Here is an 11937-nt window from a genome sequence, read left to right as displayed (position 1 = left end):
TTATCCAAAATCAATACAAAAATCATATTCGAAATCCAAAATCAATTCATTATAAACAGCAACTGGATTCGAGATAATCATAAATCATATTCAAATCCATCACAGTTCGAAATTATCAAGTTCAATTAAGCATTATTTTTACCTGGATTCTCCAACGATTGCCGATTCTCCAACGAGACAAGTGAAACTGTGAAACCGACTAGATGAGTGAAACTGTGAAACCAACGAGACGAGCTTCGAGTCTTCGATGAAACGGAACTTCAGGAGTCGGGACGTTGCTTGCTGGACGAATGACGATGGTCGCAATAGCTTCCTGTTGATCGCGATGGCGCACTCGATGAAAATGAAGGATGGATTTGAAAACGATCGACCGATCATCGGACCATAGCTGAAAAAGTGAACATTTGATTTTGTTGATTTGGAATAATGAAGTCGGCTGGAACTAAAAGAGATCAAGAGAAGCGTGACTGCGTGAATGACTGAATGTGTGATTTTAGGGTTAGTCTTCCAGGGGCAGAAGTGTAATTATATATATATATATATATATATATATATATATATATATATATATATATATATATATATATATATATATATATATTCGGGGCGGGTCGGGTCGGGGTAGGCACTCCCCACTCCCTGACCCGAACCCGAAAAAAATACCCGATAAGGACCCGATACCCGACCCGAAACCCGATAAGAACGGCCCGGCCCGAAAACTTTTGGGATCGGGTTTCCCCGTCGGGTTCGGGTTTTTTTGCCATCAGGCGGTCCAGTCAGGCTGAAGGCTCATTATGCACACTGTTCTATATTTGCTGATATGATATGAGTATGTTTATATGAGGTTGGTATTTTGGGGGAACTCACTAAGCTTTCGGGCTTACAGTTTCAGTTTATTGTTTCAGGTACATCAGTCGATCGCAGGAAGGCAAAGGTGTGATCGTACAGCTCCTCATATTTCATGGTTTTATGATTTGATTCTGGGAATACTCTGATGTTAAAACTATTTTGAAAACAAACTGTAATCACTTAATGGTTTTTAAATGTATTAAAAAGTTTTAAATTGGCTTGAATTTTATGGGTGTTACACACAAAGTATTAGAACATTTGATTTACGGGGCTATCAAACGTCTTATTTGTTTATATATACATATATAAATCTACTTACACTATTTTAGGTATGGAAAATCCTTATGCATTTCGGTTTTCGAATCTTTTAAAACTACTACACATTTATGGAAAATATTGGATTTTCTAAGAAACAAACACAGTTATTTTTACAGAAAGGCATACAATTCTAATACAAAAATGCTTATGAACTCACCAACTTAATTGTTGACACTTTTTCAAAACTACTTGTATTTCTCAGGGATTCAGTAATACAGGTAAACAACATCTTTTGGGGAAGGGACGCTAAGGCGTCAATTTCAAACTTAATATATCATCATAATGTAATTTCTTTTGAAACATGTAATACTATCAACAATGTAACTTTTTTAAATTATATTTATGATGATTGTGTTCGCTTTCTTTACTATTTACTCAAATGTTATGATACTACATGAAGTCATCCTCCCTCGAACGATTCCGCCGTTCTGGTTTGGGGGTGTGACAGTTATGCAGCTGGTTATGGTCAGTGGCTTTGTTTTCGTAGGTTGCATCAAGATAATCAGGGTTGGAAGTATTATGTTTGGTCAATCATTCGATGAGGTTTTGGCATGGTAATATTTCAGCGTAGGCGGTCTGTTGAGGAGTCAAACCATTATAGATTTCAGATCTCGGAAAGGTAGAAGTGGTTTTGCGGGAGCTTAAGGTTTGTTTTCTTCGGGGTGGAAGTTTTGGTTTGGGTTTCGGTTTATTGGGAAGGTTGACTTATGCGCAGAATCTTTGGTTACGTTCCTCATATTGTTTGTTTTGATATGGGTGTTAGTAAGGAGCGATATCGATGACGAAATCTAATTTAGGTGGGGCAAAGTTGTAACACTCGGTTTTTGATTTGCTTCGTTGCTCGGGGCTGCGGCCCAACCATTAGTTGTCATAAGGCTTAAGTTCTTCGATAATTTGTAGAAATCAACTGCAATTAATTGATCAACATGTTGTGTACCTTGGTTTGGGCTAATTCCATTGAAATCTTCTTGATGTGTTGTAAATATGAACTCGAAAACCTAAATAAATTTGAGTTATAATTGTCACATAGTTTAGCATTTTAGTATGCATCGTTTTTGATGATGATAATGATAAAAAAAGATACATACAGCATTACCGGGTAGACGATAGTTTGTGGTAGATAAGGTTGTGACAATCAATTTAAGTTGTTCTTTTTTTATTTTATTTTTTTATTTTTTGTCAAAAGGATTTTATTTATATTTGTTTCATCTTCTTGGATAGAGTAAAACTGAATCTTATTTATCCCTATAGGCTGCATGCCATGCAATTTTGTTATGTTATGTCCCTGTCAAACGCTTCCTAAAAAATTATAAATCCGATGAACTATTTAATTCTCGATAAATTAAATAAAAAACTATAGATCAAATTCATTACTAAATAAAGAATGCCAAATAAAACTAAAATCTAGTTGTTTTAACAAATGGAAAACGTTTGACGTCCATCCACCTGTATGCAAAGGGACTGGGACGTACAAGATAAAACTAGAGTTGAAATCGAAACATATCGTGGACATAACTTTTGTCACGTCAGCAGTGAATGAGACAACCTACCTGCAAAGGCGCGTGTACGAGTTGAAGGGTTGAGGATAGACAAATAGCTATAAACCAAACAAAACGTAACGGTGGAAGCAGGCGAGTAGCTTTCAAACCCATAAGTGGTAGCGCGTGACCTAACGTCGTTATTATTGCTTTCTTTGTCCGCATTACACGTGTTTGGTCATGTTGGAGAAAAGATATTAAAACATTAATGGTAGTTGATAGCTTTTGATATTGTTACATGCTTGTTACGGAATATATTTATCTTTTAATAGATCAGAGAAACAAAATGTGTATTTAAAAAAAAATCCAAAAATCAAATTGTAATTACTTATAAATATGTTTTAAAATCAAATAAAATACTATACTAACAAATAAACGCCGGTTTCTAATCTATAAAACTTTATGTACTAGTTTTTTTGAAGAAAAAAAAACCAATTGCAATAGTTAAAATAGAAAAAAAATGGTTAAACCGAAAAAAATATATAATTAAATTTGTAAAATTAGACATGTTAAAGACTTACAATTTGTTTATTATATGATGTTAATTGTTTTAACAAATATATGATTTTTATTTTCTGAAAAGTTATTAAATCAAAAGTCATAATTGTTGTCGTGGAAATATGAAAGTTTTTCTATTTCCTCTTTATTTTGTATATTTTCTAGATTGAAGAAAAACAAAGGATATTAATAAATAATATATTAACTAATTATTTCTCATAAACGGAGAAGATTTTTTTGGTCACAATGGTATCGAAATTTTCCAACTACATCGAGATCCACCTAATTTGAATAGATCAAAAATTTCTTTTATGTCTAATTTAGAACCGGCCAAATTTTATAAAAACAAAAACAGCCAAATAAGATGCAAGGCTGCAAGAAAAAAAATAGTTACAAAATATTAAAATGATTATAATACCAACTATTTCAAATGGGACATGATTTGTACGCAACAATTTTTCTCCATACACAACAATTAATGCTTTAAAATGTTGTACTGTACAACTCTGTAATGCATAAATTGTTGAGTATGACAAAAAATTATTATGTACGAATCACTTTCCATTTCAAATACAACTCTCCAATTTGCCCCTGTATTTTACTTACCCGAAACATTTCTTTAATGTGGGATGTCAAATTAATTGAATCTAACAAATATTTCTTTTATGTGGAATTGACTAATCACAACAAAAACTAATAACTATATTCAAACTTGAACATAAAAACTCAATTATTTGTGTTCATATACGAAAGTTTGCATGTAATGCAATATGTAAAGTAACATATGCATTTGACATAAAATGATATTTACATACACGAGATAACATTCTTGAACTTGATCATTTTTAATGTTTTGGGGAAAAAATTAAATACCATAAAGTTCACTTGAACTACCTAACATGTCCCTTTTTATTTTCACTTTTAATAGATATTTGTCCAATTAGGTGCCTAAAAAAATTGGGCAAGGTATGGGCGATTTTGGTATTTTGAGTGTTTTTGGGAAATTCAATCAACGGAGAAGAAAATGAAAGGTGACTCACCTGCCTGTCACTTTAGATTACTTCTCTCCACCAAGAACTTTATAAAATCGTTATCTGCGTTTCACAGGTAGTCGTCAATTCTCACATGCTCACCAAATTTTCTGAGAATTGTTGTCTGAGAAGAATAATCCGCTAAATTTTCTCCGTTTACCCAATTTGCGGAATCTCTGAAAAGCCGTTTCATTACCAAATTAAACCTCAAGAAAACTTTCATCATTTCTTGATATAATCACTCAACTTCTTACTGATTTTACCAATTTCTCGATTGGTTATTGTTTATTTGATACAGAATAGGCATTTCGTGAATTGGAAACAAAATTAATCAAGAACGTGAAAACGCGTAAACTTTTTTCTTAGGTTTTATCTCTGCACTCCAAGTGTTTGATTAATTGCGTGAGTGAGAGTCATAACGGTGTTTTTGGATTGATTGTGTGATTTAAGGATCAGAATCTTAGTCACGACTCCATAACAAGGTTTTGTAGTTCTGGAGTTACCTCTTTGTTTAACATAGATGACGATCGAATCGTTTCCAGGGAGTTCAGGGTACATAGATGCTGGCGTTGATAAGAAAATAACGTATTTTAGCAACACATACGTATTGGGTTTAACTGTAGTCGCTGGAATTGGTGGTCTTCTTTTCGGCTATGACACAGGTAAATTACTTTCCATTTTTCATGAATCTCATATACATATAGACATCTATACTTGTCTATTCTTTTCATGGTGGATCGAATCATGCAATGATATTCCCAGGATCTATACTTTCGTCTATTCTGATCGGGTTTTTTTTTTTTTTTTTTATTCTTTGTTCAGCCAATTAATAGATAGTGTCGTGTATATTTCAAATTCTTTTCATGTCAATTCAATTGGATAAAAAACGTAAACAAACCACGAATTACGTCTACGTCAATTAGGATGCGATTGCATTTATTGTCTTTGAATCACTTGATAACTCCATGTGTTAAAAGGATAAGGCATATATGTCGTTTATTTACAAGACATAAAAACAAATGATTTGTTTCAGGTGTCATATCTGGAGCCCTTTTGTACATCCGTGATGATTTCAAAGCCGTTGATGAAAGTAGTTTCTTACAGGTATACACTTGAAAATAGAAATCAAATTAAAAAAATTTATAATTTACATAATGATAATAAACAGGAGACGATTGTGAGTATGGCTTTAGTGGGTGCAATGATAGGAGCTGCAGCTGGTGGGTGGATAAACGATGCATATGGGAGAAAAAGAGCGACTCTTCTTGCTGACGTGATTTTTGCTTTTGGATCCTTGGTTATGGCGGGTGCTCCAGATCCATATGTGCTTATAATGGGTCGGTTATTGGTGGGGTTGGGGGTGGGGGTGGCGTCTGTTACTGCACCTATGTATATTGCTGAAGCAGCTCCATCGGAAATTAGGGGTGGTCTTGTTAGCACTAATGTGCTTATGATCACTGGTGGACAGTTTCTTTCTTACCTTGTTAATCTTGCTTTCACAGAGGTCAGATTCTCTTTTCTTTATTTTGTCTTCATATTCTTTTCTTTTGCTTTTTCTTGCTTCTATGGCTATTTTCATACTACTATTATATTATGCTGAAATTACTGAAAATGACCTAAATAAAACTTCATAATAGAAATTGGATTTGGAGCCCTTATATAGATATCCAAGGGTGGCTTACCTGCAGAATTGGTAACCATATTGATTCAAATTTTATTTTTATCTTTTGTATATATCAAAAATATAAATTTGAGACGGGTTTATTTTTTATTTAATAGAAAAAGTATGTGTCCATTTTAATTCCATTCAACCGTTGAACAGTGTTTTAGATTTGCCGTTTAAAAAAAAAATTGTAACTTTTGACTTCAAAGTTACGATCCACCACTATGATGCAAAGTTAATGTGATATTTTGTATAACCATATGAAAGAGTTTGTGTGGACAACATGCACTTGATTGTATTTATAAACTTTGAAGGTAAGAAATATTATATCATCATGGTTTTATTTGGGATGCATATTAATTAATTTAACAATACAAAAAGAACGGAGGTTATTTCTCTCATGTTTATCACTTTGCATCGTTTGCATGAAAGGTTTTGGTTGTGCAGTTTCAACTTACAAGGAGGCAGCTACAAGGCTGAGTTGGGGCTTGCATAATAGCCGTAAAAATCACTCTTTTTTTTTACCTCATAATTTTCTCATTTGCATCCTTACCTTACTTACCTATGTCATTAATTTAACTCAAACATCTACTCCCTCATTCTCAAAATAGACCAACGTTTAATCAAATTTCTAAATTACACATCAATTCCATTAATTGTATCCCAATGGTTACAACAAGCTTGAAACTTTTCTAAAGAAATAAAATGTTGCTTTTATTTTGAGACAGGGGGAGTCTTCTTTTACCAATTAAACTTATAACATGAGTTTTCATGTTATGTTATTGGGGCGTGTTTGGCACGAAGCTTTTGAGAGCTTTTAACTTTTCAGAAAAATCTCAAAAAAAAAAGTTTCCCTTGACAATAAAAACTATCTATTTTTTACAAACACTTCTACACAAATAAAAGCTCAATTGATATGCCAAATACGCCCTATGTCTTTCTCTTTGGATTGCCCATAATGGAGGTGGTTCTTCATGCATCATTAGCTTATATATACTCTCTGTTTTTTTCTTCTAGTGACAATCGTCTTTAGAGCACCAATATGATAACCCTAATCAACAATCTACACTTTACTTTTATCCATTTTTATCATATATCAATAATCGAATCTGCCCTTTTGCAAATGTTGCAACTTTATAATATATTGCACAAATGGTGGTGAACAGGTTCCCGGGACATGGAGATGGATGCTTGGAGTAGCTGCTGTCCCTGCTATTGTTCAATTTTTCTTAATGTTATTCTTACCCGAGTCTCCAAGATGGCTCTACATGAAGGTAAAACATTTACGTCCAAAATTTCAGATTTTACCCTTCTTAACATTACCTCTTACGTGACACAGAAAAGCAAATCCGAGGCCATTGTTGTCCTTTCAAAAATATACGACCCATATCGATTAGAGGAAGAACTCGACCAACTTTCGTCTGCTTTAGAGGAAGAAAACCAACGGAAAAACGCCGTTAGTTACTTGGATGTTTTCAGAATCAAAGAAATCAGACTCGCGTTCTTCACCGGAGCTGGTCTTCAGGCGTTCCAACAGTTCACCGGAATCAACACAGTCATGTACTACAGTCCAACCATAGTTCAAATGGCTGGTTTCAGTTCAAACCAATTAGCCCTTCTTTTATCACTAGTGGTGGCGCTAATGAACGCCGCCGGAACAGTCGTCGGAATCAACCTCATCGACCATTTCGGTCGCCGGAAGTTAGCCCTAAGCAGTTTATCCGGCGTATTTTTCTCCTTAATCCTCCTCTCGGTTGCGTTTTTCCTTGAATCGTCTGGTTTTGCGAATGTGGGTTGGATTGCGGTTCTAGGGTTAGCTCTTTACATCGCGTTTTTTGCTCCGGGTATGGGCCCGGTTCCATGGACTGTAAACTCCGAGATTTATCCGGAAGCGTATAGAGGAATTTGTGGAGGAATGTCGGCGACTGTGAACTGGATATCGAATTTGATAGTGGCTCAGAGCTTTCTCTCGGTGGCTGATGCTGTCGGGACCGGGTGGACTTTCATGATTCTTGCCGGGATTTCTGTGGCGGCGTTTGGTTTTGTGGTGGCTTTTGTGCCGGAGACTAAAGGGTTGACTTTTGATGAGGTGGAGAAGATATGGAAGGAGAGAGCGTGGGGGAATGGGAATGGGTCGGAATCGGAATCGCTTTTGGAAACAGGAGAGGAATCGTGAAAATGTGGTGGCACCCAGACTCTTGAGGTTTGCGAGAGTTTGTGTAGCGGGTTTTTGTGGCTACTACTTGGGTGTTTAGTGATAGATTGTTATCGGGTTTGGTTAAAAGATGTACAGTTGTGATGTATGATCGAATATAAGATTATACGATATTTTTTTAGTTTAGTGTCAAATTTCATAATAAGAGGTTTGTACATATGTTTATTTTCTGCAATAAATTTACGTTATTCTTCAGGATTGCATCCTCTTGTCCAAAGAATATTATATGAGACGTACATGATAGTTTGTTTGGTGGCCGATAACAATCTATCACTAAACACCCAAGTTGTTCATCAACTTCCATTTTTAATTTCTAGGGTTTCTGAAATTGATCCAAGAACAAGAACGAGAATACAAATTCAGCTTGCATTCCATGAACACGAACCTAGTGTTTCTGGAATCGTTCGAAATTAAGGGTAAGGTTCAATTTTATCCGTTCGATTTTCGATTTAGAGTTTCTGAGGGTTGTTCCGAACACCAAGAATCCATGTATTTTCATATTCAATATTACGGTTTCTAAACTTCTCATGCTAATGTTTGATTTGCATGATTCGAATTTTTCAGATGTGATCTTAGAACCCCATCTATTTCTTGTATGTTTTTCACATATCCATGCTCGATCTGATGTTGGAATGAAGTTCAGATTTTTGTAGACTTGGAAAGCAAGTTTAAGTCATTTAAAATGTTCATAGCTTGGACGGAAAATTTAGAGTGCGTTTGGTTGTGGAAAATTTTCCAGTTTTCTAGGAAAATTTTCCAAGAAAAACAGAAATTTTGAAAACGCGTTTGGTTCGTCCAGTTTTCCAAAATTTTCCAAGAAAATGAAAATTTTCTGTTTTCTAAATTGTATGTAAATTAGAAAAGTGATTTTTACACTTTTCCAACGTTTTCCAAATTTCTAAGATGGAAAATGAAAACTCCCACAGTTTCAACCAAACGCGTTTTCTAAAATTTTCATTAAAAACTGAAAGCGAAAACTCAACTCTATTTTCTGAAAACATTTTCTTAGAAAATGAAAACAGTTTTCCACAACCAAACGCACCCTTATATTTTCATCGAAAAATCTTATATTAACTGGAAAATTCATCTTAACCGGGTAAACATTCCAAGCCGGTCATATTGGTATTTTACGAACTTCAAAACAAGTTCAATAATAAATAATACATAAAAAAAAAGTGAATAGTTTGTTACCCTCTTAGTCATTTCATTTTTTTAGAAGAGAAAAATGAAAATATTAGAAAGGAAAACGTGTTCTTGGATTTTTTTAAGGATAAACTTATTTTGTAAATAATATGTCCAGTTTTTAGATAGATAACGAGAGAAACCAATATATATATATATATATATATATATATATATATATATATATATATATATATATAGAGAGAGAGAGAGAGAGAGAAAATAAATATATCCTCCTACTTTTTGTTCCTAAAATCCTCCTACTCAATTAAATAATGACATGTGTAACATTTAATGTTCATTTAATGATATTTTAGTATACTAATATAACATATTTCATCATTTAATCGGGTAGGAGGATATTTCTCATATATATATATATATATATATATATATATATATATATATATATATATATATATATATATATATATATATATATATATAGACACACACACACACATAAAGAGAGAGAGAGAGAGAGAGAGAGAAATAAAATATTCTCCTACTTTTTGTTCATAAAATCCTCCTACTCAATTAAATAATGATATGTGTAACATTTAATGTTCATTTAATTATATTTTAGTATACTAATATAACATATGTCATCATTTAATTGGGTAGTAGAATTTATAGAACACAAAAGTAGGAGCATATTTCTCATATATATATATATATATATATATATATATATATAGGCTTAGGTTATTTTGTTTAAAGTAATTATTGTGTTATTGTATGCATAAATATGGGCCAATCATTTTATTTATTTTAAGAAAGTGATTAATACATATTATTGAATTAAAAATAATCAAAAAATAACATCTAATTTAACTAGAAGGGTATTTTAGTCAATTAATATAGATTTAATAAAGGAAATTTGCATATTTTAAGGGATCATAGATTCTATTACTTTTAAAAATCCGATTTTACGAATTATAAGGTTTTTAATTCGGACATTCTGACAGAATATGTTTAAGTAAGTTCAAAAATAAAAATATTCTTAAACCATAAAATAATAAAAATATTCTTGAACATATTTTTTGATCATGACTTTAAAAATTTCTTGTAGAATAACAAAATTCTCGAACCATCAATTGAAGAATTAAAACAAAAATTACATTAATTCTTATAGAATACATGTCACAATTGCTAAGAATTGAATTTATTGTTAAAGAATAAAACTAAAAAACTTTCAAATCGGGAAAAAAACATCAAAATCTGACAAATACAATAATAAATTCTAAAAGAATAATATTGCTGAGAAACACTTTCAATTTTGTTGTCCGTTCTTCAAGCATCAACTTTTGTGAAAACAAATCCAATTGTAGTTTAGAATCCAATAACGCATTAGCAAATGATAAATAAAAAAGTATATTCGTTTGGAAAAATATGCGGACTTGTTAATTGCACCAAAACCAATAACCAAAAATTGTAGAACATGTATAATCAATGAAAAAATATCCATATTCCATTCAAACAGAATTAGAATTCGTGTTTCCATTCCGATAGAATTTGAATTCGTGATTCCATTCCGATAGAATTGGAATTGTATAAAATACACAAACCACTAAGGAATTTGAATTCGTGATTCCATTCCGATAGAATTTGAATTCGGTTCTCTCTAAACTATACTTGTAAGGAGCTTCATCCCAAGGGCTGAAAGGAGAATACAGATTATACATGCATTACAAATTACTACTACTAAAAGAACCAACAAGAAAGCACACAACATATATAGATGACAAAACTCACACCCTCTATAATTTAACTAAAATAATAGAAAATATACCATTAAATCAATACAAATTTAAAGTTTAAAAACCAACTCACCTTTCCGGTGCAGTTGAAAACAGCTCATCAACCTCAGATTCTTGTAGAGCTCCATCCTAGAAGGTGTAAACGTTTACATTTAAGATATATGAATAAATTGGAGTTGAATACAATCGTATAAATTTGACAATTAACTAAAGTAGTTATGAAGAAAAGATCCATGATGTATAAGAAAATAAGTTAGAATAAAAAGTGAGAGAAATACTTACATTGTTAGAATTGAACAAACTGAAAATCCCCATCAGGAAGTCCACAGCTTCACTAGTCAATTCAATACTATATATTATCACAACCATTAAGAGATTATTCCCAGTATTGGATATGATTTACTAAATGTAATATTGAAAGAAAAAAAAGACTAAAAAATAACATGGAAATTTATTTGAAGTTAATAAGAGCATAACCTGGTCGGGAGCTTTTCTAGAGGGAACAGGAAGATTCTCCTTTCGTGCTCTTCAACATCAATCATGAAGCAACAAAACCCTAGAGAGAAAAAGAGGAATTGAGATGAATCAGAAGGGAACTCAATAAATGGACACAGAAAGGGAACTCATCGACTCCTTTCTTCTTCATTTATGCCTTCAATCTTCCCAGACCTCTCGCACTCGTTGCAGAATCTCCTGGTGATCCTCTTCCGTTGCTGATTGGGACGAATTCGGTGAATCAGACGCCGATTGAGGGTGGAGATGTTTTACCGGCGGCCATAACAGCGAATTGCGGCTGGAGATCGGCGGCAACAACAAACAATGGTGGTGGCGGCAACAGCAAATGATGGTGGTGGATCTTCTGTGGGTGTTGGTCGATGGAGTG

At 33.1% G+C, this 11937-nt stretch overlaps 1 protein-coding gene and 1 long non-coding RNA gene across 2 annotated transcripts; one reads left to right on the top strand and one right to left on the bottom strand.

Moving 5' to 3' along the window:
* Positions 1 to 4303: 4303 nt before the first annotated feature.
* On the top strand, positions 4304 to 8307 carry LOC145122648 (inositol transporter 1-like). The gene is made up of 5 exons (XM_079058210.1): positions 4304 to 4896; positions 5268 to 5338; positions 5403 to 5738; positions 7064 to 7171; positions 7237 to 8307. The coding sequence occupies exons 1-5, from the start codon at positions 4755 to 4757 to the stop codon at positions 8071 to 8073; spliced, it is 1494 nt and encodes a 497-aa protein (XP_078914336.1). The 5' UTR covers positions 4304 to 4754; the 3' UTR covers positions 8074 to 8307.
* A 2598-nt stretch (positions 8308 to 10905) lies between these two features.
* LOC145119550 (uncharacterized) lies at positions 10906 to 11388 on the bottom strand. Its single transcript, XR_013713892.1, has 3 exons — positions 11337 to 11388; positions 11128 to 11183; positions 10906 to 10953 (listed from the first exon to the last, which is right to left on the bottom strand). It is a non-coding gene; the product is annotated as an uncharacterized LOC145119550 (long non-coding RNA).
* Between the last annotated feature and the right edge of the window lie 549 nt (positions 11389 to 11937).

The sequence above is a fragment of the Lactuca virosa genome, chromosome 6 (genome assembly GCF_052849685.1).
Source record: "Lactuca virosa cultivar CGN04683 chromosome 6, Lactuca_virosa_CGN04683_v6, whole genome shotgun sequence".
In the NCBI taxonomy this organism is placed as follows: Eukaryota; Viridiplantae; Streptophyta; class Magnoliopsida; order Asterales; family Asteraceae; genus Lactuca; species Lactuca virosa.
Note: the sequence above shows the minus strand (reverse complement) of the source record. Positions and strands in the feature narration are given on the sequence as shown.

Coding starts and splice junctions, on each gene's coding strand:
- LOC145122648 (XM_079058210.1), top strand. CDS start 4,755: ATGACGATCGAATCGTTTCCAGGGAGTTCAGGGTACATAGATGCTGGC. Junction 5,339..5,402: donor ATGAAAGTAGTTTCTTACAG/GTATACACTTGA, acceptor GATAATAAACAG/GAGACGATTGTGAGTATGGC. Junction 5,739..7,063: donor TTAATCTTGCTTTCACAGAG/GTCAGATTCTCT, acceptor GGTGGTGAACAG/GTTCCCGGGACATGGAGATG.